Source organism: Bombina bombina, chromosome 3, assembly GCF_027579735.1.
Source record: "Bombina bombina isolate aBomBom1 chromosome 3, aBomBom1.pri, whole genome shotgun sequence".
In the NCBI taxonomy this organism is placed as follows: Eukaryota; Metazoa; Chordata; class Amphibia; order Anura; family Bombinatoridae; genus Bombina; species Bombina bombina.
In genome coordinates this window covers 365,273,381-365,300,733 of record NC_069501.1, presented here as the reverse complement: position 1 = coordinate 365,300,733, position 27,353 = coordinate 365,273,381, and the positions used below count along the sequence as shown (strand labels likewise).

The 27,353-nt window shown below is 37.2% G+C and overlaps 1 protein-coding gene across 1 annotated transcript in view; it reads right to left on the bottom strand.

Annotated features, from left to right (window-relative positions):
* LOC128653287 (amine oxidase [flavin-containing] A-like) overlaps positions 1-27,353 on the bottom strand; it is a 412,656-nt gene that overhangs the window by 43,818 nt on the left and 341,485 nt on the right. The window contains exon 12 of the mRNA XM_053706492.1: positions 1,730-1,824. Coding sequence (XP_053562467.1) covers positions 1,730-1,824 — 95 coding nt within the window. The remainder of the gene's footprint in view (positions 1-1,729; positions 1,825-27,353) is intronic.

Genomic DNA, 27,353 nt, shown 5'->3' with positions numbered 1-27,353 from the left:
TTCAACTTCTTACAGAGCTCAGCCAACACCTGCGCTTCTTTGTTATATTGTCTTGAACGTCTAGCTTTCATTCCGTCTAGTATTGGGTGCACTGTCATGTTATAATCCCCCACTATGATAAGATTAGAATCTACAAACTGTAGCAATTTTAGATACAGTCTTTCCCAGCATGTGTTATCTAATTAATTAGGAGCATAAATGTTACAGAAAATAAATCTTTTGTTCTCAACCTCCATATGTATAATTGTAAACCTTTCCTCCTTATCTAAATCCTGTTCAATTATGTTAAAATCTAATTTTTTTTATTCACTAGACATGCCATCCCCTTTTTCTGCTTTGTGCATGGTGTTGCTATAATTTCTCTAACCCATTTACATTTAAGTTTTTTTAATTTCTTGACTATTTAGATGCGTTTCCTGAATAAAAGCAATATCTGGTTGGAATTTTTGCAGATACGTAATAACTCTTTTCCTCTTAATGGGAGAGGTTATCCCCCCTATATTCCATTATACTAACTATAAAACTCCTTTATGCATCTACACTAGTTTATTAGAAAGAGAATACAAAAAGGTAGGGCTGCATGTCCTGAGAGAGAGAGAGGGAGAAGAAAGGAGAGAAAAAAAAAAAGAAACAAAAAGGGGAAGCCCCCTATCTTTCTCTACATATTCTCTGTACAAGTAGTTCTGAAATCACTTTATGAAAATAAAAATTTGATATCTCTCTGTCCAAGATATCCAACAAATGTACAATACAAAATAAATAGATTTCTACATTAAAAATAAACAGAACAGACTTTCATTCCACAGTAGCTGTCTCTGCGTCACGTTAGACTTTCTATAAATTGTTTTGCTTTTTGAGAGGAATCTAATAAAACCACTTCAGAATTATTGTTGACTCTAAGCCTGGCCGGATAGACTATTGTTGTCTGTATTCCTTTTTTAATTTGTTGTGTACAGAATGGCGACATTTCCCTTCTCTTGTTTGATGTGTCAATGGAAAAATCTTGAAAAATTAAAATTGTGTTTTCTCCTATCTTTACTGGTGCTTTTTTCCTGTAATGTCTAGGTATATTAACTTTGTCCAGGAAGTTCAAGTATTTTATGATCACTGTTCTTTTTCTACTAGAAGCTTGAACCTGAGCTCTCACCTGTCCTATTCTGTGGGCCCTCTCTACTAGTATATTGTTATCTTGTAAACCAATAATTTTCGGAAGCTGTACTGCTCAAAAATGCAAGAAATCCTGATATTCAGAGGTTTCAGGAAGACCCACTATCCTCAAGTTGTTCCTTCTTGCTCTGTCCTCCAGTTCCTCCATTTTAGACTGTTGTGCAGTAATCTTGCTATCATTACTTTTTACCATATGTTATTGTGAATTAGTTTTATCTTCCAAGTTAGATATTCTCTACTCTACTTCTATCATTCTAGCTGCAAACTGTTTGACTTCTGTAGAAAGTTGGGAAAAATCTTTCCTTAATTGTTCAAACTGTAGGGTTCTCATATCAGTTATCTATCTTGCTAATAATTGTGAGTCTATTGACTGTTGCCAAGCAGCCATGTTTCACCAATGATTGTATTTTCTTTGTTTTAAGAAAATTAATAAAATTGATTACAAATAAATTAGGAAATGTTTGAGCCGGTAGTCTGTTATATAATAAATGCTTTTAAAGCATTGCACTAAACATTTAGGCTACCTGTCCCTTTAACGGTGCATTTTTGTAGTTTTTCTTACCTTCCGTACTGAGTCATAACTCCAGGTGGGAAACAGGCTATGCAACCTCCAGAGTACTGTTCTTCACACCAGTTTTTCTCCTCATAGTGCACTGGCTGTGACGGCAAAAAAAAGTTATAAATTCAGTTGCTATATAAATTAAGAAATATTTTCTTCCTGAACCTAATATCTTGCTCAGTATTTGTCTTCAAATTAATTCACTTATTTTCAGTACAAATCAAAAAGAAACTTAACAGAACTCTGTCAATGGGTTCAACAAATATAGGGTAGTTAATTTAGTTATATGTTTTTAAATTCAACATTAACAAGTTATGAAATCCTTTATATTCAATACTGTAATCTACCCAGGACCTATTTATATGATACACAATTTAAGCCAATATTGAGCCAAAATTTGTGAACATTATTTTTTTTCAATGCTTTTGGCATAAATGATCATTAAATCGGTTTATGTTAAATTACACAATTAATTTGTGCTTTGCATAACATTTATAAATAACAGAAAATGTTATAAATAATATTACTATACTTCCCCCACCCGGCTACTTTATAATGCTACCTGGCTGGCAATATTTTCTGTGGATACACATACTGTAAAAGTACAAAAGTCTAACTCATTAGAAACCTTTTACTTACTCAGCAGTTTAAATAAACTATTTTGCAGATACATATACAGGTACAAAGTACAATGCTATTGAATGCTTCTGGCTATCTGACAAGCATTCATTAAGAATATTCAATTTCAGACAAAGTGATAGAAGCTTTAACCAACGTTTATGAAATTAATATTCTAGAATATGTCCTTTTCATTAAAGGAATAGGAAAGTCAAAATCATAATTTATGTAAGAACTTACCTGATAAATTCATTTCTTTCATATTCATATTCATGAGCTAGTGACATATGGGATATACAATCCTACCAGGAGGAGCAAAGTTTCCCAAACCTCAAAATGCCTATAAATACTCCCCTCACCACACCCACAATTCAGTTTAACGAATAGCCAAGCAGTGGGGTGAATTCATAACCTTAGGTAAAAATTCAAATGAAGTCCGCAAAACTGCCTTATCCTGATGAAAAATCAGAAAAGGAGATTCATAAGAAAGAGCAGATAGCTCAGAAACTCTTCTAGCAGAAGAGATAGCCAAAAGGAACAACACTTTCCAAGAAAGTATTTTAATGTCCAAAGAATGCATAGGCTCAAATGGAGGAGCCTGTAAAGCCTTCAGAACCAAATTAAGACTCCAAGGAGGAGGAATTGATTTAATGACAGGCTTAATACGAACTAAAGCCTGTACAAAACAGTGTATATCAAGAAGTATAGCAATCTTTCTGTGAAATAAAACAGAAAGAGCGGAGATTTGTCCTTTCAAGGAACTTGCAGACAAAACCCTTATCCAAACCATCCTGAAGAAACTGTAAAATTCTAGGAATTCTAAAAGAATGCCAAGAAAATTTATGAGAACACCATGAAATGTAGGTCTTCCAAACTCTATAATAAATCTTTCGAGAGACAGATTTACGAGCTTGTAACATAGTATTAATCACTGAGTCAGAGAAACCTCTATGACTTAGTACTAAGCGATCAATTTCCATACCTTCAAATTTAATGATTTGAGATCCTGGTGGAAAAACGGACCTTGAGATAGTAGGTCTGGCCATAACGGAAGTGGGCAAGGTGGGCAACTGGACATCCGAACCAGATCAGCATAACAAAACCTGTGTGGCCATGCTGGCGCCACCAGCAACACAAATGATTGTTCCATGATGATTTTGGAAATCACTCTTGGAAGGAAAACTAGAGGTGGGAAAATGTAAGCAGGATCATAACACCAAGGAAGTGTCAGTGCATCCACTGCTTCCGCCTGAACATCCCTGGACCTGGACAGGTATCTGGGAAGTTTCTTGTTTAGATGAGAGGCCATGAGATATATCTCTGGAAGACTCCACATCTGAACAATCTGAGAAAAAACATCTGGATGGAGAGACCACTCCCCTGGATGTAAAGTCTGGCGGCTGAGATAATCCGTCTCCCAATTGTCTACACCTGGGAAATGCACCTCAGAGATTAGACAGGATCTGGATTCCACCCAAGCAAGTATCCAAGATACTTCTTTCATACCTTGGGGACTGTGAGTCCCACCCTGATGATTGACATATGCCACAGTTGTGATATTGCCTGTCTGAAAACAAATGAACGGTTCTCTCTTCAACAGAGGCCAAACCTGAAGAGCTCTGAGAATTGCACAGAGTTCGAAAATATTTATTGGTAATCTCGCCTCTTGAGATTTCCATACCCCATTGTGCTGTCAGAGATCCCCAAACAGCTCCCCAACCTGAAAGACTCGCATCTGTTGTGATCATGGTCCAGGTTGGCCGAACAAAAGAAGCCTCTTGAACTAAACGATGGTGATCTATCCACCATGTCAGAGAGTGTCGTACATTGGGATTTAAGGATATTAATTGTGATATCTTTGTATAATCCCTGCACCATTGTTTCAGCATACAAAGCTGTAGAGGTCTCATGTGAAACGAGCAAAGGGGATCGCGTCCGATGCTGCAGTCATGAGACCTAAAACTTCCATGCACATAGCCACTGAAGGGAATGACTGAGACTAAAGGTGCCGGCAGGCTGCAACCAATTTTAAACGTCTCTTGTCTGTTAGAGACAGAGTCATGGACACTGAATCTATCTGGAAGCCTAAAAAGGTGACCCTTGTCTGAGGAATCAAGAAACTTTTTGGTAAATTGATCCTCCAACCATGTTTCCGAAGAAACAACACTAGTTGATTCAAGTGAGATTCTGCAGAACGTAAAGACTGAGCTAGTACCAAGATATCGTCCAAATAAGGAAACACTGCAATACCTTGTTCTCTGATTACAGAGAGTAGGGCACCCAGAACCTTTGAAAAGATTATTGGAGCTGTTGCTAGGCCAAATGGAAGAGCAGCAAATTGGTAATGCTTGTCTAGAAAAGAGAATCTCAGAAACTGATAATGTTCTGGATGAATCGGAATATGAAGGTATGCATCCTGCAAGTCTATTGTGGACATATAATGTCCTCGCTGAACAAAAGGCAGAATAGTCCTTATAGTCACCATCTTGAAAGTTGGTACTCTTACATAACGATTCAAAATTTTCAGATCCAGGTCTGAATAAATTTTCCTTCTTTGGGACAATGAATAGATTTGAATAAAACCCCAAACCTTGTTCCTGAAGAGGAACTGGCATGATTACCCCTGAAGACTCCAGGTCTGAAACACACTTCAGGAAAGCCTGAGCTTTTACTGGATTTACTGGGATACGTGAGAGAAAAAATCTTCTCACAGGAGGTCTTACTCTGAATCCTATTCGATACCATTGAGAGACAATGCTCTGAATCCAATGATTTTGGACAGATTTTATCCAAACATCCTTGAAAAACCTTAATCTGCCCCCTACCAGCTGAGCTGGAATGAGGGCCGCACCTTCATGAGGACTTAGGGGCTGACTTTGGTTTCCTAAAAGGCTTGGATTTATTCCAATTTGAGGAAGGCTTCCAATTGGAAGCAGATTCCTTGGGGGGAGGATTGAGTTTTTGTTCCTTATTCTGACGAAAGGAATGAAAACGGTTAGAAGCCTTAGATTTACCCTTAGGTTTTTAATCCTGAGGCAGAAAAACTCCCTTTCCCCCAGTAACAGTTGAAATAATAGAATCCAACTAATAACCAAATAAATTATTACCTTGGAAAGAAAGAGATAGTAATCTAGATTTAGATGTCATATCAGCATTCCAGGATTTAAGCCACAAAGCTCTTCTAGCTAAAAAGCTAAATACATGGATCTAACATCAATTTTGATAATATCAAAAATAGCATCACAAATAAAATTATTAGCATATTGCAGTAAGCGAATAATGCTAGATAAGTCAGAATCCAATTCCTGTTGCTCTAAATTCTCCAACCAGAAAGTTGATGCAGCCGCAACATCAGCCAAAGAAATTGCAGGTGTGAGAAGATGACCTGAATATAAATAGGCCTTCCTTAGATAAGATTCAAGCTTCCTATCTAAAGGATCCTTAAAGGAAGTACTATCTTCCATAGGAATATTGGTACCTTTAGCAAGAGTAGAAATAGCTCCATCAACTTTGGGGATCTTTTCCCAAAACTCTATAGATTTTGCTTGTAAAGGATACAATTTTTTAAACCTTGAAGAAGGAATAAAAGAAGTGCCTGGCTATTTCATTCCTTAGAAATCATATCAGAAATAGCCTCAGGAGAAACCACAGGAGGTTTAAAAACAGCATTTAATTGTTTATTAGACTGAACGTCAAGAGGACTGGTTACCTCAATATCCAAAGTAATTAACACTTCTTTTAATAAAGAATGCATATACTTAATTTTAAATAAATAAGTAGATTTGTCAGTGTCAATGTCTGAGGAAGGATCTTCTGAATCAGATAGATCCTCATCAGAAGAGGATAAATTATTATGTTGTTGGTCATTTGAAATTTTATCAACTAAATGAGAAGTTTTAAAAGACCTTTTACGTTTATTTGAAGGTGGAAATGCAGACAAAGCCTTCAGAATAGAATCAGAAACAAATTCTTTAAAATTTACAGGTATATCATGCACATTAGAAGTTGAATGAACTGCAACTGGCAATGTACTATTACTGATGGATACACTATCTGCATGTAAAAGTTTATCATTATTATTACAAATGACATTCGGCGTGATAATTTCTACAATTTTACAACAAATGCACTTAGCTTTGGTAGAACCGATGTCAGGCAGCAATGTTCCAGCAGAAACTTCTGAGGCAGGATCAGATTGAGACATCTTGCAAAATGTAAGAGAAAAAACAACATATAAAGCAAAATTATCTATTTCCTTATATGACAGTTTCAGGAATGGGAAAAAATGCAAATAGCATAGCCCTCTGATAGAGAAAAGCAAGAGGCAAACATCAATGGGGTATTGAAATAATGAAAAAGTTTGGCGCCAAGTATGATGCACAACTTAACTAAACTTTTTTGGCACTAAAAAAATAACCGGAAATGACACACTCGCGTCACTAATGACGCAACAGTGTGAAAGGTCTTGGGCGCCAAGTATGACGCCGGAAGTGATGAACTTGCATCATAGACGTACTTTTTCACACCAAAAAAAATTTTGCTCCAAGAATGATGCAATAAAGTTTAGCATTTGATATACCCGCGGGCCTAATACCGCCCGCAATTTGTAAGAAGTAGTCAATTGAAAAAAAGACTAAACCCCAGGTAAGAAATACATTTCTTTTTTTAAAAATGTTTATATTCCCCAAATATGTAACTGACAGTCTGCAGAAGGAAATACATGAACCTGACTCATGGCAAATATAAGTACAATACATATATTTAGAAGTTTAAATAAATGCATAAAGTGCCAAACCATAGCTGAGGTGTCTTAAGTAATAAAAAACATACTTACCAAAAGACACCCAACCACATATAGCAGATAGCCAAACCAGTACTAAAACAGTTATTAGTAGAGGTAATGGTAAATTGAGAGTATATCGTCGATCTGAAAAGGGAGGTAGGAGATGAATCTCTACGACCGATAACAGAGAACCTATGAAAAATACCCCCAATTAGGGAAATCATCGTATTCAATAAGTAATACTCCCTTCACGTCCCTCTGACTTTCGCTGTACTCTGAGAGGAATCAGGCTTCAGCAATGCTGAGAAGCGCATATCAATGTAGAAAATTTAGTACAAACTTACTTCACCACCTCCATAGGAGGCAAAGTTTGTAAAACTGAATTGTGGGTGTGGTGAGGGGTGTATTTATAGGCATTTTGAGGTTTTGGGAAACTTTGCCCCTCCTGGTAGGATTGTATATCCCATATGCCACTAGCTCATGGACTCTTGCCAATTACATGAAAGAAATTAAACTTGCATTATTCAGATAGGGCATGTAATTTTAAGACACTTTTAAATTCACTTCTACTTTCAAATGCGCTTCATTAGATAGGTATCCCTTGTTGAAAAATAATACGCACATATCCTACACTAGTGGGAGCTAGTTGCTGATTGGTGCCTGCACACATTTTTCTCTTGTGATTGGCTAACTAGATGGGTTTAGCTAGCTGCCAGTAGTGTAATTCTGTTCCTTCAACAAAGGCTAAAAAGACAATGAAGCAAATTTGGTAACAGAAGTAAATTTGAAAGTTGTTTAAAATTGTATGTTTTATCCGAATCATGAAATAATATTTTGGGGTTTCAAATCCCTTTAAGATCTTTAGAGTAAGGACATTTTCCTCCTGTATTAAAGAAACAGTATAATCAAATTTAAACTTTCATAATTCCGATAGAACATATAATTTGAAACAAATCTCCAATTTACTTCTATTATCTAATTTGCTTTGTTCCGTTGGTATCCTTTGTTGAAGAGCATACCTAGGTAGGCTCAGGTGCAGCAAAGTGCTACTGGGTGTTAGCTGTTGATTGCTAGCTGTTACATATACACCTATTGTCATTGGCTCAACAAAAGTGCTCAGAAAGGCCCCAGTAGTGTATTGTTGTTCCTTCAAAAAAGGATTCCAAGAGAATAAATCAAATGTATAATAGAAGTAAATTGGCAAGTTGTAAAAAATGTATGTTACATCTGAATCATGAAAAAAGTCTGTTTTATGCATCTGTATTTTTATCATGACTCATTTCTTTTTTCTGCTAAACGGACATGAAAGTGAGTTTTTATTTATGCATCAGAAATGTTTTGCTACATTGCAGAAATTATTTGCTACATTAAATTTCCTGCATGCAAAAATTAATGTTTTAACAAGCATTTAAAACTGAAATTTTGTTAGAAAAATATGCCTTGTTTGAAGGCAGGGGCACCTTGTTTATCTTACTTTCTTTGGTGTGGTCACTAAAGTAGAGAAATAAAAAAATAAAAAATATTTATGCTTACCTGATAAATTTCTTTCTTTCCAGGCATGGAGAGTCCATGACATCATTCCAATTACTAGTGGGATATTCAACTCCTGGCCAGCAGGAGGAGGCAAAGAGCACCCCAGCAAAGCTTTTAAGTGTAACTTCCCTTACCCATAATCCCCAGTTATTCAGCCGAAGCAAAATGGAAAAAGAAGAAACACAAGGGTATAGAGGTGCCTGAGGTTTAATAAAAAAATACCTGCCGAACATATTTTAAAAAGAGGGCGGGGTAGTGGACTCTCCATGCTTGGAAAGAAAGAAATTTATCAAGTAAGCATACATTTTGTTTTCTTTCCTATGGCATGGAGAGTCCACAACATCATTCTAATTACTAGTGGGAACCAATACCCAAGCTAGAGGACATAGAATGAAAAGGGAGGGAGGACCACACAGGAGGACCTAAACAGAAGTCACCACCACTTGAAGAACTTTTCTAGAATTTGGAAAAAGTATGCAAAGAGGACCATGTTGCCGTCTTGCAAATCTGTTCCACAGAAGCTTCATTTTTGAAAGCCCAAGATGAGGAAACAGCCCTAGTGGAATGAGCCGTAATTCTCTCAAGAGGCTGCTGTCCAGCTGTCTCATAAACAAAACAAATCATACTTATTAACCAGAGGAAAAGGGTAGTAATAGTGGCCTTCTGACCCTTACACTTTCCAGAGAAAACAACAAACAGAGCAGAACATTGCCGAAAATCTTTATTAGGTAAAATTTTAGAGCACGCAAAACATCCAAGTTATGCAAAAGACGTTCTTTATGAGAAGAAGGATTATGACAAAAAGAAGGAACAACAATTTCCTGATTAAAGTTTTGGTCCCACACCACCTTTGGGAGAAACCCCAATTTAGTACGAAGGACCGCCTTATCTGCATGAAAAAACATAATTTATTCTTACCTGATAAATGTCTTTCTTTCTTGACACGGTGAGTCCATGGATCATCTTAATTACTGTCGGGAATATCACTCCTGACCTGCAGGAGGAGGCAAAGAGCACAACAGCAAAAGCTGTTAAATACCACTCCCCCTACCCACAATCCCCAGCGGAGAAAGGAAGTAATCTAAGGTGCAGAGGTGCCTGAAGTTTATAGAAAAGCAAACTGTCTGAAAAATAGGGCGGGCCGTGGACTCACTGTGTCAGAAATAAATAAATGTATCAGGTAAGAATATATGATGTTTTCTTTCTTTTCTTTTTTTTACTTGTAGCAGAGTTTATTTCAAATGCGGCCCTTCCACAGGGAGCCAGTCAGACACCATGCAACAGGAACAGAAGATAGGATACGCTGAAGCAGAAGGGAAGAGAAAAAAAAATAGAAAAACACGCATACACACACACACTTATTTGCAGAACAGCAGTGTATCTCTACAGCACCGCATAAAATGTGATTACAGACATCTAAAACCTTGTTTAACTCCTCCCAGCAACTCATCCACCAACGACCCTTGTCCATACATAGGGCAGGGGCAGTTGCTTATTGATCTGACGGATATAATGCATTAAAACTGCATATTTAGAGCCATTTAACAGCTCTGTAGTGTTATTTTATTAACCACTGTCCTGTCAGAACATCCATAACTTTATTCTAACTAACCTTTTTTAAATAAACTGTTGAGTGTTACTCTTAATACTTTGAAAGAACGTCCAAAAATAATTTAATCCAGTCCATTACCTAGTAAGTATTACCCATCATTTGTAACAACTGGTAAGAACACCAATCTCACCTCACCTGCTTTCTTCTTCATACTTTACACATTTTCAGGTTGTATCAAAAGTAAATAAATATTTATGCAATGCTGCTACACACCACTGCTGTCGTTACTTATGCAGATATGAGAAATTTGATATAGGAAATCACTAGTTCTGGGTGTTAAGTCCAAAATATAGTCTTCCTAACACACCCACATTATGTAGACTGATGGGAAGATGGAGACCTGGGATCTTAAATTTCTTTCACATTAAATCACAGGTTTAACTTGTACATAGCGTTTTTCAACAATCTAATACTTGCATCTCTATGGTTTATGATGGGTAATTTGTAACATACCTTCCACGCAAGGCTGATGTAAATAAAATTACAGGTCTTTGCTTTGTAGTTTTATAAACTGCCTTTCTATGTTGTACTTGTACAGCAAGATCTTCCAGTAAATGCAACTGCTACTGCTGAACCTCTCTGTGGTGTTGACAAACTCAGTTCTTACGTTACAATTTCTTATTGGTATGCTTCTGTCTGAACAAATACATTGTGAAGAACCAGATGAGAATACAAAAATGGGAACCAGTATGTAAAATAGCAGCTCAGTCCATGAGCATTCTTTTTTTACACACTCCCTCTTACTACCCTTTGTCAATGGATTAATAACTTTACAGTTGACTAAGTCAGGTACACAAGTTTTTGAGTGCAAACTTATTCATAATAACCTTTGTTGTATTAAATGGACTTTAGGCAGAGGCAAAATAAAATTAATAGATTGCTAAAACTTTGCATTCTGTTACAAATACTATGAACATGACATGCCCCTTGAAACAGATTGCCTCCATAATATGTAAATTGAAGTAAAATCAAAATGTAAACGTTTTATAATAGAGAGCTAACACTGGGAGTTGGCTTCTCCCTCCACCCTAAGATCCAAGTACTAAAAGTACATTATGAAGAAATAAGGCTGCCACTCTTTCTAGAATGAAGAAAATCAAATAGAAAAAAGTGCTGGTATAAAGTGTCTATATAGGGAAAGAAACTAGAAAAGATCTACCTGGAGGTAAATGAGGTACAATGGTTTCCAGATGAGGGAACTATTAACAGCCACCTCCACCCAAAAGTATCAGAGTTTCAATGGAAACAGTGACAACCTTAGAGTGGATTACAGAACATGCATACAAAAATTACAACTGATCTGTATTTAAAATCAACATGTGAAGGCAAAAGGTTTTAAAGAGCAGTTCTGGCAGAGAGGGGCTTCTAAACTTTAAGTCTCTCAAGCCAAACATAATTGTTCAACTTGACATTTTCTATCTTTGTAAAAGGGGTATCTGAATATCTCAATATGGAGTCTCCTGGATAATGTGAGCAAATCCCCCTCATCACATGGTGCAACGTTTTAGGATAAGAGGAGGAAAAGAGCAAATTCCACCTATAGACCTGGTGAGGAAAATCTCCTTTCTGATGACATGTTCAGAAACACAAGTCTACATGTCACATTATGCAAGGACTTCCATTACAAAGTCTTAGCAAGCCAGGTCTTCATATTATGGTAGGGGAGGGGAAAGTCCTGCCCTCCCCCCTGGACGCTACCAGCTAAAGAAGGGCAGGTTTTGGGGACTCAGAAGGGTGCTGCTCCTGGGAGACTCTGTCTGAGCCATGATCTCCTTGAACCATGAGGCCACATCTACCTCATGCATTTCATACTGATGCAGGAATGGGTGTTCCAGCAGCTTATTATACTTTGGCCTCACCAGGGGTCACGTAACTAGTTATATTTTCTTTCTAATGACACGGTGAGTCCACAGATCATCTTAATTACTTTAGGGAACCAATACCCAAGCTAGAGGACACAGATGATAAGGGAGGGACAAGACAGTTAACCTAAACAGAAGGCACCACTGCTTAAAGAACATTTCTGCCAAAAGAAGCCTCTGTTGAAGCAAAAGTATCAAATGTGTAAAATTTAGAAAAAGTATGCAAAGATGAGCAAGTCACAGCCTTGCAAAGCTGATCTACAGAAGCTTCATTTTTGAAAGCCCAAGAAGATGAAACAGCCTTCATGGAATGAGCCGTGATTCTCTCAGGAGGCTGTTGACCAGCAGTCTCATATGCCAAGCGAATAACACTCCTCAACCAACAAGAAAGAGAAGTAGCCATAGCTTTCTTACCCTTACGCTTCACAGAAAAGACAACAAATAAAGTAGAAGACTGGCGAAAATCCTTAGTCTGCAAATAATATTTCAATGCACGAACCACATCCAGGTTGTGCAACAAACGCTCCTTATGAGAAGAAGGATTAGGACACAAAGAAAGAACAACAATCTGTTGATTAATATTCTTATCAGAAACAACCTTGGTAAGAAAACCCAAGGCAGTACACAGAACTACCTTATCAGAGTGAAAAATAAGAAAAGGCGATTCATACTGTAAGGCTGAAAGCACCAGAAACAAAACCTTCTAAGATAACATCTTAATATCCAAAGAATGCATAGGTTTAAACGGAGCCTGTTGAAGGACTCTAAGAACCAAATTAAGACTCCAAGGTGGAGTAGCAGACTTAAACACAGGCCAAATTTTAACCAAGGCCTGACAAAAATAATGAACATCTGGCACATCCACCAGGTGCTTGTGCAATAAAATAGAAAAAGCAGAAATTTGACCCTTCAGGGTACTAGCAGATAAACCTTTCTCCAAACCCTGCTGGAGAAAAAACAAAATCCTAGGAATCTACTACACGAGTAGCCTTTGGATTAACACCAATACAAATATCTACGCCAAATCTTAATAAATCTTCCTAGTCACAGGCTTACAAGCCTGAATCATAGTTTCAATGACTGACTCAGAAAAACCACGCTTAGAAAGAATCAAGCGTTCAATCTCAAAGCAGTCAGCTTAAGAGAAACGAGATTTGGATGAAGGAAGAGACCCTGCAGAAGTAGGTCCTTCCTTAATGGAAGACGCCAAGGTGGAAGGGAAGACATCTCCACCAGATCTGCAAACCAGATTCTGCAAGGCCACGCCGGAGCAATGAGAATCACCAATGCCCTCTCTTGTTTGACCCAAACAATGACCTGAGGAAGAAGAACAAATGGAGGGAACACATATGCCAGACTGAACGTCCAAGGAACTGCCAGAGAATCTATCAGAACAGCCTTATGATCCTTTGACCTCGACCCGTACCTCGGGAGCTTGGCATTCTGACGAGATGCCATGAGATCCAACTCCGGCTGCCCCCAACTGAGAATCAAGCTGGAAAATACCTCTGGATGAAGTTCCCACTCCCCCAGATGAAAAGTATGTCTGCTCAGAAATCCGCTTCCCAATTGTCCACCCCTGGAATATGGATAGCAGACAAACAACAGTTGTGAATCTCTGCCCACTGAATAATCTTGGCTACCTATGCCATGGCCAAGGAACTCAGAGTTCCTCCCTGATGATTGATGTAAGCCACTGATGTTATGTTGTCCAACTGAAACCTGATAAACTGGGTTGAAGCTAGCTGAGGCCAGGCTAGAAGAGCATAGAAAATTGTTCTTAGTTCCAAAACATTTATTGGAAGAACCGACTCCTCCCGAGTCCATAGACTCTGAGCCCTTAAAGAACCCCAGACAGCACCCCAGCCCAGCAAACTGGCATCCATGGTTACAATCACCCAGGCAGGTCTGTGAAAGCAAGTTCCCTGAGAGAGAAGATCCTGAGACAACCACCATGGAAGAGAATCTCTGGACATCTGATCTAGAACAATCTTTGCAGATAGATCCGCATAATCCCCGTTCCACTGCCTGAGCAAGCATAACTGCCGAGGTCTGAGATGGAACCAAGCAAACCGAGCAAATGGAATGAAGTACATGACTGAAACGATCAGACTAATAACCCCAATGCATGAGCCACTGACGACCGAGGAAGGGATTGAAGAGCAAGACACGTATTGAAAATCTTTGATTTTCTTGCTTCTGTCAGAAAAATTTTCATCTCTAGAGAATCTATAATGGTCCCCAAAAATACCACTCTTGTAGCAGGAATTAAGGAACTTTTTACTAAATTCACCTTCCAACCGTGGGAGCGCAGAAAAGACAACAACTCCTTGTGGGAGTTTGCTAGTTGAAAAGATGGAGTCTGAACTAGAATGTCGTCCAGATAAAGAGCCACGGCAACACCCTTCAGTCGAAGCGCCGCCAACAATGCTCCCAGAACTTTTGAAAAAATTATGGGAGCTGTTGCCAGACCAAAAGGAAGAGCTACAAACTGAAAATGTTTGTCTAGAAATGCAAATCTTAGGAACCTGTGATGATCCCTGTGAATGGGAATATGCAGATACACATCCTTTAGATCCACTGTGGTCATGAACTGACCTTCCTGAACCAAAGGAAGAATGGAACGAATAGTTTCCATCTTGAAAGACGGAACCCTGAGAAACTTGTTTACACTCTTGAGATCTAAAATAGGTCTGAAAGTTCCCTCCTTTTTGGGAACGACGAAGAGATTGGAAGAAAAACCAATACCCTGTTCCTGAACCGGAATAGGAACTATCACTCCCATGTCGGAAAGATTCTGAACACACGTGGCCTAACAAACCTACCGGTAGCTATTAATACACAAACTAAAAACATGTACACCAAAGTGAAAACATAATAAACTTAGCCAAACATGCCCAATGCCTGCAAAACTACCATACAATAAACCATTAACATAGAAGGCTGATTGTATATTTAGACAGAATTAACTATCAAAGCTCCTATATCAAAACAGGGAACAAAAGAAATAGGCACTCACCTCAAAAATCTGTCTGGCAGCAGGACAGCTCACTTGGTATGAGAGGGGTTTCCTACCTAACATGGACCTGTGGAAAAAAAGAAAAGGCTGAGTAAACTTACTCAAACTTTCAACCAAGGGCAGCATGAAATTACTTGTGAGGCCCAGTGGGGATTATACCCCACAAGTTCCCAAATGCTTAAAAGCCACCACTTGCTCTACTGAAGAGACTGACATGGACTACGGCTAAACCCCAAAGGAAACCAGAGCAAACTTGCTCTGCTTAAAAAATAAACTCTTGATTGAAGAATCAGACACCTAACTTTACCTCTCCTTACAACTGATACAAGCAAAGAAAATGACCGGGGATTGTGGGTAGGGGGAGTGGTATTTAACAGCCTTTGCTTTGGTGCTCTTTGCCTCTTCCTTCTGGTATGGAAGGATATTCTCAACAGTAATTAAGATGATCCATGGACTCACCATGTCATTAGAAAGAAATAAGATACAGGGAATCACACTGCAGAGCTGAAAGCTCAGAAATTCTGCAAGTGGAAGAAATGGCAAGGAGAAACAAAACTTTCCAAGATAACAATTTTATATCAACAACATGCATCAGCTCAAACGGAGCCTGCTGCAAAACTTTAAGAACTAGGTTAAGGCTCTAAGGAGGAGCAACAGGTTTAAACACAGGCTTGATTTTGACCAGGGCCTGAACAAAAGCTTGAACATCTGGCAAATCTGCCAGACATTTGTGCAAAAGAATAGACAGTGCAAAAATCTGACCCTGACTGACAAACCCTTTTCTAGGCCATCCTGAAGAAAAGATAAAATTTGGGGAATCCTCACCCGGCTCCAAGAGAAACCCTTAGATTCACACCAATAAAGGTATTTACTCCATACCTTATGGTAAATCTTGCGAGTAACAGGTTTACGAGCCTGAAGCATAGTATTTATGATTGCTTCAGAAAAACCACGTCTGGACAGGACTAGGCGTTCAATCTCCAAGCAGTCAGCTTCAGATAATATAGATTTGGATGGAGGAATGGACCCTGAATTAGAAGATCCTTCCTCAGAGGTAACCTCCAAGGTGGAAGAGATGACAACTTCACCAGATCCATGAACTAGATCCTGCAAGGCCAAGCAGGAGCTATTAGAATTACAGACGCTCTCTCCTGTTTGATTCAAGCAATGACTCATGGAAGGAGAGCAAATGGAGGAAACAGGTATGCTAGTCAGAAATTCCAAGGAACCCCTAGAGCATCTATCAGAGCGGCCTGAGTATCTCTTGATCTTGATCCATACCTTGGAAGCTTAGCATTTTGATGAGACACCAATAGATCCAACTCCGGAACTCCGCACCTGAGGGTTATCCTTGAGAAGACTTCCAGATGGAGAGCCCACTCCCCGGGATGAAAAATCTGTCTGCTAGGAAAAACCGCCTCCTAATTGTCCACTACTGGAATGTGGATGGCGGATAGAAGACAATCGTGAGCTTCCGCCCACTGTAGAATGCGAGACACCTCTTTCATGGCCAAGGAACTCTGAGTTCCCCCTTTATGGTTGATGTAAGCCAGGTAATGAGGTACTCTGAGGTAATGTTGTCCAACTGGAATCTGATAAACGGACTAAAGATAATTGAGGCCTTGAAGATTGCTCTCAATTTCTAGATGTTTATGGGAAGAGAAGACTCTTCTCGAGACCACAGGCCCTGAGCTTTTAGAGAACCCCAAACAGATCCCCAGCCTAAAAGGCTGGCGTCCATAGTCACTATCACCCAAGAAGGTCTCAGGAAGCAAGTGCCCTGAGACAGATCTTCCTATGAAATCCACCACGAGAGAGAGTCTCTTGTTAGAGGATCTAGATTTATCTTCTGCGATAAATCTAAATGGTCTCTGTTCCATTGACTGAGCATGAAAATCTGCAGAGGTCGCGCATAGAACCGAGCAAAAGGAATGATGTCCATGGAAGCCACCATTGTCACGCCGCTCTGGCTGTTGCCAGGGCCACGGCGCTTGCTGCTCTAGCCGTTGCTAGGAAGGCAGTCAGCTCATGTGTGCATTCGGCGGTGACGCTGTACCTCTCTTTTCCTCTGGAGCTGGTCAGGATCTCCTGTGGCGTGAATCCTGAACCTTTGTACATTGCTCACTTTCTACCTATCACTGCCAAAGTATAGGTGTTACTGTGTGTGCTCCTGTGTGCTATTTTCTGTATGTGCTGGATTGTTAACGTTACTGAACTCTTCATGTATAACTACTCTGCTTGTTTAACCCCACAAGTACTGGATTGCCATAACGTTACTGAACTCTGCCTGTGTGACTATTCTGCTTGCTTAACCTCTAAAGTACTGGATTGCAATACTGTTGCTGAACTCAGCCTGCCTGACCACTCTGCCTGATTAACCCTTGAACTATTGGATTGCTATACTGGTACTGAACTCTGCTTGCCTAACCACTCTGTTGGTTGATCCTCAAACTATTATATTACTTGTTTTCCTTTTTTCCTGTTTCCTGCCTGTTTCCAGTCCTTCTATTGGTTTATCCTTGAACTGCCATTCCGCTGGATTTCCTTCCTGTTACCGCTAAAAACTACCTTGCCTACTGTGAGTACCGCTTACCTCATTTTGCAAACTTTCTCTGCTCTGGGTTATTTCCTATCATTTCATCTTGACAAGAAGTTTGGTCTGATAGTGGAATATCCCACGAGCATTACAACCATCAGACCAATCACCTCCATGCATTGGGCCACTGATGGATGAATAGCAGACTAGAGAGAAAGGCAAGAAGTTTGGATTTTCTGACGTCCGTCAGGAAAATCTTCATGGACAGGGAATCTAAGATTGTCCCTAGGAAACACATTCTTGTAGCTGGAACTAGAAAACTTTTCCAGATTCATTTTCCACCCGTGGGAACATAGAAAAGACAACATCTCTGTATGAGATTTTGCTAGTTGAAAAGATGTCTGAACCAAGATGTCATCTAGATAAGGTACCACAGCAATACCCTGGGATCTGATCACTGCAAAAAGAGCCCCCAGAACCTTTGCAAATATTCTGGGAACCGTGTCAAGACAAATGGAAGTGCAACAAACTTGAAATGCTTGTCCAGAAAAGCAAACCTTAAAAACTGGTGATGATCCCTGTGAATGGGAACATGTAGATACACGTCCTTCAGGTCTATAGTCGTCATGAACTGACCTTCCTGAACCAATGGAAGAATGGAACAAAAAGTTTCCATCTTGAAGGATGGAACCCTGAAGAATTTTTTGAGGCACTTTAAGTCTAGAATTGGACGGAAAGTTCCCTCCTTTTTGGGAACCACAAATAGATTTGAATAAAATCCTTGACCTTTTTCCTCTAGAGGGACTGGTACAATAACTCCCAGGGAGGATAGGTCTCCAACACAATTTAAGAAGGCCTCCCTTTTTAACTGGTTTGAGGATAGTCTTGACAGGAGAAATCTGCCCCTTGGAGGGCCAGACTTGAATCCTATTTTGTAACCCTTGGATACTATGTCCACAGCCCATGGATCTGGGACATCTCGTAGCCAAGTCTATCGAAAAAAGGAAAGCCTGCCCTCCACTTGATCCAAAAACGGATTGGGGCGGATCATTCATGCTGATTTAGAGTCAGCAGAAGGCTTTTTGTTTTGTTTTCCCTTATTCTAAGGCTGGCTGGACTTCCAAGAGGACCTAGATTGGTCCAGTTTGGAAGAAGAAGAGGAAGAATTCTGTCCCTTAAAAATGCAAAAGGAACGAAAATTAGAAGTCTGTCGACCCTTAGGTCTATTCTTCTTGTCCTGAGGTAGGAAAGATCCCTTTCCACATGTAATCTCTGAAATAATTTCCACCAGACCAGGACCGAATAAGGTCTTACCTTTATAAGGTAAAGTCAAAAGCTTGGCCTGTGAAGATACTTTAGCTGGCCAAGATTTTAACCACAGAGCTCTGCGAGCTAGAACAGTGAAGCTAGACATCTTAGCTCGCAGTCTAATTACCTGCATGTTGACATCGCAGATAAAGGTATTGGCCAGTTTAAGAGCTTTGATCCCATCTTGGATCTCCTCTATCGTAGTCTCTTCTGATATTAGATCGGACAGGGCATCGCACCAATAAGATGCTGCTCCCGCAACCTTTGCAATACTTGCCGCAGGATGCCACTGTAAACCTTGATGGATGTACATCTTTTTTAAGTAAGCCTCTAGCTTCTTATCCATGGGATCCTTAAAGGAACAACTATCCTCTATAGGAATGGAGTCAGCAACAGGAAACATCTTTTTAAAAACAGGGGAAGGGGAAAAAGAAACCCCTGGCTTATCCCATTCCTGAGCTATAATTTCAGACATCTTGTCTGGAACTGGAAAATCATCCACGGATGAGGGAGAATCATAAACTCTATTAAGTTTAGTAGAATTTTTAGGGTTGACAGCACATTAAAAGTGCGCATTACCAAACGGCTGCAGAAAGCAAATAAAATGTATTTCTTTCATCACAGCCTTAACTTACACTGCCATAGCCCAGCTATACAAATAAGGGGAAAAGTAAATAATCAAAAAACATTATTAAAGAAAGAAAGATCTCACAAAAGTACTCTTGTCCAATACATTCAAATGTAATCACCAAAGGCATATAATAACCTTTAAGAGGTGAACAATATCAGCATTAACAGAAAGGGGGATAATTTACAATACAATTGAATTATTCTCTTGTACATAAAAATAAAGATACACAACAGTATTTAATAGCAGTGCCTGATAATGATGCAATAGGGATAGAGCACTGGGAAATTACCCATCAACTTAAGATATCACAGACATAAATACTTAGCTCAGGAAATGAGCTCACTGGAGCTAAGTTACCCTTAGTAAAAAAGGCAACAGACCAGGCTGATAGTCTTGCTTGTAGGTACTCTGTTCTCCTTGTGAATCTTGCTTGTAGGTCCTCCCTTGGTACGGCTCACGTTCCTCCGGTGCCGAGCACAGGTCACTAAAAACTGATGGGTAAGTCCTAGGGGAGTGTGCTTAATCTCATACGAGGTTGGTAACTGATGTGAGTCAGCCAATCCTAGCCACAGAGATATCAGGTAGGTAACCAATGCCTTTGACCACAATGGACTCACCCTGAGACGGCTGATATAAAAAGCTGAATAGGAAAAAATGCTTGCTCTGTAAATGAGAGGGAGGGTACGGTATAGCTCAGTGAAAACAGCCAAAAGTGAATTACCCCTACTGGGCTAGAATAACAAAAGAGCACTCAAAACGTTAACCTCTCCCTGACCAGGCTTAATATGTTACCGGCTAATAGCTGTAAGCTGTAAGCAATCAGCCATCAGTCGAATATAGTTGGTACTTGATGTAGGAAAAACTTGCTTACATACAATTTACTTGGTTAAAAGCTTCTTCTGGGCATGTGTGTGTCTTCATAGACAGTCCTCCTCCTTATAAAGGGATACCTGTTTTATGTCCTCCGGAAATGTTGCCAGTGAATATTGCTTCCTAGTCAAATCTGAGCACTTAGTTAGCCCCAGAGTAATCATAGTTAGATAATATCAGTAATTTCTTATAATTATGTACAGAACATTTACATCTTTTTATAGATATTTAACTTGACAGGTGTGTCAGGATTCTGATCGGAACAGCCAATAGAATGCGAGCTCAATCTGATTGGTTGATTGGATCAGCCAATCGGATTGAACTTGAATCTGATTGGCTGATTCCATCAGCCAATCAGAATTTTCCTACCTTAATTCCGATTGGCTGATAGAATCCTATCAGCCAATCGGAATTCGAGGGACGCCATCTTGGATGACGTCCCTTAAAGGAGCCTTCATTCGTCGGTAGTCCGTCGGGCCAGCAGGATGTTCTGCGTCAGAGGTCTGCAAGATGGATCCTGAAGAAAGAAGATTGAAGACCCCGTTTGGAAGACTTCTTCAGCGCCGCTTGGAGGATCACTTCATCGGATGGAAAACTTCTTCAGTGACCCTTGGAGGATCACTTCTGCCGCTCCGGATCTCCTCTTCAGTTCCATCGGTGGCTCGGCTGAGTGAAGACGACTCAAGGTAGGATGATCTTCAGGGGGGTAGTATTAAGTTTTTTTAAGGGGGGTTTGGGTTAGATTAGGGGTATGTGGGTGGTGGGTTTTAATGTTGGAGGGGGTTGTATTTTTCTTTTACAATCAAAAGAGCAGTTTTCTTTGTGGCATGCCCCACAAAAGGCCCTTTTAAGGGCTGGTAAGGTAAAAGAGCTTTGAACGTTTTTAATTTAGAATAGGGTAGGGCATTTTTTTATTTTGGGGGGCTTTGTTATTTTATTAGGGGGCTTAGATTAGGTGTAATTAGCTTAAAATTGTTGTAATATTTTTTAAATGTTTGTAACTTATTTTTTTTATTTTTTGTAACTTAACTTTTTTTATTTTTTGTACTTTAGTTAGTTTATGTAATTGTATTTAATTGTAGTTATTTGTAGTTAATTTATTTAATTCATTTAATGATAGTGTAGTGTTAGGTTTAATTGTAACTTAGGTTAGGATTTATTTTACAGGTAATTTTGTATTTCTTTTAGCTAGGTAGCTATTAAATAGTTATTAACTATTTAATAACTATTCTAACTAGCGAAAATAAATACAAAGTTACCTGTAAAATAAATATAAATCCTAAAATAGCTACAATGTAATTATTAATTATATTGTAGCTATCTTAGGGTTTATTTTACAGGTAAGTATTTAGTTTTAAATAGGAATAATTTATTAAAGTATAGTGTAGTGTTAGGTGCAATTGTAACTTAGGTTAGTTTTTATTTTACAGGTAAATTTCTCTTTATTTTAGCTAGGTAACTATTAAATAGTTAATAACTATTTAATAGCTATTGTACCTAGTTAAAATAAATTGAAATTTGCCTGTAAAATAAATATTAATCCTAAAATAGCTACAATATAATTATAATTTATATTGTAGCTATATTAGGGTTTATTTTACAGGTAAGTATTTAGCTTTAAATAGGAATAATTTATTTAATAAGAGTTAATTTATTTCGTTAGATTTAAATTATATTTAACTTAGGGGGGTGTTAGTGTTAAGGTTAGACTTAGCTTTAGGGGTTAATAACTTTATTATAGTAGCGGCGAGGTCCGGTCGGCAGATTAGGGGTTAATACTTGAAGTTAGGTGTCGGTGATGTTAGGGAGGGCAGATTAGGGGTTAATACTATTTATTATAGGGTTATTGAGGTGGGAGTGAGGCGGATTAGGGGTAAATACATTTATTATAGTAGTGGTGAGGTCAGGTCGTCAGATTAGGGGTTAATAATTGTAGGTAGGTGGAGGCGACGTTGGGGGCGGCAGATTAGGGGTTAATAAATATAATATAGGGGTTGGCGGTGTTAGGGGCAGCAGATTAGGGGTACATAGGGATAATGTAGGTTGCGGCGGTGTACGGAGCGGCAGATTAGGGGTTAAAAAATATGCAGGTGTCAGCGATAGCGGGGGCAGCAGATTAGGGGTTAATAAGTGTAAGGTTAGGGGTGTTTAGACTCGGGGTTCATGTTAGGGTGTTAGGTGCAGACTTAGGAAGTGTTTACCCATAGAAAACAATAGGGCTGCGTTAGGAGCTGAACGCTGCTTTTTTGCAGGTGTTAGGTTTTTTTTCAGCTCAAAATGCCCCATTGATTTCTATGGGGGAATCGTGCACGAGCACGTTTTTGAAGCTGGCCGCGTCCGTAAGCACCGCTGGTATTGAGAGTTGCAGTGGCGGTAAATATGCTATACGCTCCCTTTTTGGAGCCTAACGCAGCCCTTCTGTGAACTCTAAATACCAGCGGTATTTAAAAGGTGCGGGAGAAAAAAAGCATGTGTAGCTAACGCACCCCTTTGTCCGCAGAACTCTAAATCTAGCCGTTAGGCAGCAGTCTGCAACTATGTATAACATTGCTGTAAACACTGTTGCAAAAACAGATGGCTAAAGACATATGCACGCTCCTGAGCTCACCTAGGATTACTCTATCACAAAGGATACCAAGAGAACTAAACAAAATTGATAATAGAAGTAAATTGAAAGGTTGTTTAAAATGTCATGCTCATTTGAGTTTAATTTTGACTGTCCCTTTAATGTCCCTTTAGCTACTTTAAGAACAATTAAAATGCTTCATACTTTAGCATCACAAGGATAATTGACCCATGTCTGAAATATACTGAAATGGATTTGTTTGCTCTGTATTTGTACCTGTTTGTGATGCACAGAAAAGTGATATACATTTGCTTTTGTAAGTGAGCACCCTCTGCTGGCTTTGTGGTGAGATATGGAGTGGGAGAAAGAGAGGAGATATAAAGGGAGACTTGTTTCATATCTCACTTATATTACTTTATATGTTTATATTACTGTGTCCAATTATAGTACTGTATATATTTATATTACTGTGTACATTTATATTACTGTATATATTTATATTACTGTATACATTTATATTACTGTGTACATTTATATTACTGTATACATTTATATTACTGTGTACACTTATATTACTGTATACGTTTATATTACTGTATAGATTTATATAACTGTATATGTTTATATTACTGTATAGATTTATATTACTGTATATATTTATATTACTGTATATGTTTATATTACTGTATACATTTATATTACTGTATACATTTATACTACTGTGTACATTTATATTACTGTGTACATTTATATTACTGTATATATTTATATTACTGTATACATTTATATTACTGTGTACATTTATATTACTGTATACATTTATATTACTGTGTACACTTATATTACTGTATACGTTTATATTACTGTATAGATTTATATAACTGTATATGTTTATATTACTGTATAGATTTATATTACTGTATGCATTTATATTACTGTATATGTTTATATTACTGTATACATTTATATTACTGTATACATTTATACTACTGTGTACATTTATATTACTGTGTACATTTATATTACTGTATATATTTATATTACTGTATACATTTATATTACTGTATAGATTTATATTACTGTGTACATTTGTATTACTGTATACACTTATGTTACTGTGTACATTTATATTACTGTATAGCTTTATATTACTGTGTACATTTATATTACCGTATATATTTATATTACTGTGTACATTTATATTACTGTATACATTTATATTACTGTGTACACTTATATTACTGTATACGTTTATATTACTGTATAGATTTATATAACTGTATATGTTTATATTACTGTATAGATTTATATTACTGTATATATTTATATTACTGTATATGTTTATATTACTGTATACATTTATACTACTGTGTACATTTATATTACTGTATATATTTATATTACTGTATACATTTATATTACTGTGTACATTTATATTACTGTATACATTTATATTACTGTGTACACTTATATTACTGTATACGTTTATATTACTGTATAGATTTATATAACTGTATATGTTTATATTACTGTATAGATTTATATTACTGTATATATTTATATTACTGTATATGTTTATATTACTGTATACATTTATATTACTGTATACATTTATACTACTGTGTACATTTATATTACTGTGTACATTTATATTACTGTATATATTTATATTACTGTATACATTTATATTACTGTATAGATTTATATTACTGTGTACATTTGTTTTACTGTATACACTTATGTTACTGTGTACATTTATATTACTGTATAGCTTTATATTACTGTGTACATTTATATTACTGTGTACATTTATATTACTGTATACACTTATGTTACTATGTACATTTATATTACTGTATACGTTTATATTACTGTGTACATTTATATTACTGTATATATTTATATTACTGTATATATTTATATTATTGCGTACATTTATATTACTGTATACACTTATATTACTGTGTACATGTATATTACTGTATAGATTTATATTACTGTGTACATTTATATTACTGTATACATTTATATGACTGTGTACATTTATATTACTGTATAGATTTATATTACTGTATAGATTTATATTACTGTATACACTTATGTTACTGTGTACATTTATATTACTGTATAGCTTTATATTACTGTGTACATTTATATTACTGTGTACATTTATATTACTGTATACAATTATGTTACTGTGTACATTTGTATTACTGTATACACTGATATTACTGTGTACATTTATATTACTGTATAGATTAATATTACTGTGTACATTTATATTACTGTGTACATTTATATTACTGTATACGTTTATATTACTGTGTACATTTATTTAACTGTGTACACTTATATTAATGTATACGTTTATATTACTGTGTACATTTATATTACTATATACATTGATATTACTGTATAGATTTATATTACTGTGTACATTTATATTACTGTGTATATTAAAATTACTGTATACACTTATATTACTGTGTACACTTATATTACTGTGTGCATTTATATAACTGTGTACATTTATATTACTGTGTACATTTATATTACTGTATACATTTAAATTACTGTGTACATTTATATTACTGTATATATTTATATTACTGTATACATTTATATTACTGTATATATATATATATATATATATATATATATTATTGTATACATTTATATTACTGTATATATTTATATTATTGTATACTTTTATATTACTGTATGTATTTAATGTTGTGTTAAAGACTGCTGATCAGTTTTAGATCTGTTTTCTGTGGTAAGACCTGATAAATAATACATAATAATTTTCTCATCTTCACTAGTTTTAACAGCATGGAGAAACCTGCCACAAGAAAGAACATTACAGAAAGGTCACACTGTGGCTTAGAAAATGAAGACCATTTGCTCAAGTAATTTAGCAACTGGTCACTGGAGTAAGATTACTAACAAAAACATAAAGAGTGAACAAATAATTATGAAAATAAAACTCTGGCAATATGGAGTGTTTTGAAATACTACTAAGGAAATAAACATAAGACAATGAGTCATGAGGGAGAAGAGCAAGATTTTGAAGAGCGCTGGAAGAGGTACTTGAACTAATTGAGTTCTAAAAAGTCTTCTTGAAAATGTAAGCAAGCAGTAATGCTATTGGTCATAATAATAAAAAAGGGATGTGTATAAAATTAAGTAGAATACCGATGTTTGGCATAATTGGTTGTAGACTATTATGCGCTATGAGAATTCTCCTCTCTATTCTCCTATGCATTTGCTTCAGCTCGTCATTGGAGAAGCATATTTTTTCAAAGGTGAGTTGAGGAGAAATAATGATAAATCTCTTCTGTCAAAGTATTAAATGTGCTTAATTTATCATTGGAAATAAGATCAAATCACTATTATAGAACCCATCTAAATAAATGGTTATTTACATTTTTGCGTTACATTTTTACCTTATTTGTGCGCATTTTTTGGGAACATATTTTCTAAATTTTTTTTAATAATGAGTAAACAAACAGCCTGAAATCAGCCAGTAGCAAGGAAATGGAGAAGCCAGTAGTTTTACCATCCCAGGGATTGCTTGTTCCTCCTAGTTTGTGGCTCTAATTCATTGGCTATAGGCCCATACAGATAAATGATGGTCTTCTTGTTTATTCAAAGTCTTTGAATTCATGGACTACCAATGTCTGCAAACCACAATGGAGTTGGAACACCCTTAGCACCCATTGGCACCATTCAAAGGTCAAATCTCCAAACTCATGGAGAACTTTAGTGCACCCATTTGCAGGAGAACTTTCAATTCTCTATAGGCATAAATAAATAATAAATAAGTAACTATTCAATTTGCTAAGGCTTACTATAGAAAATAGGCATAAGACAATCTAATTTAACCCTTTCTACAGTCCAACTTGCCCAATTTTAGGCACATTCTTAAATGATAAATTAAAAAAAAGTTATTGAACACTGACTGGCCCTGTGTGAAAAACGTTTTGCCCCCCTGAACTTCAAAATAGCTTGGGCCACCGTTAGCAGCAACAACTGCAACCACGTGCTTCCTAGCACTTCCTATCACTGTGGATGTATTTTGATCCACTCTTTGTTGCAGAAATGTTGTAATTCAGTGACACTAGAAGGTTTTCTAGAATGAACTTTCACAGCCTCTCAAAGAGGTTCAAGTTACGCCTCAAATCACAGACAGAATCTTTAGCCTAGAATTATCTGTCAGAGAGAAAAATTCATGGTTATTTCAATGATGTGAAGGCAGCAAAACATCACTGTGCCAAATGTGTTTGCAT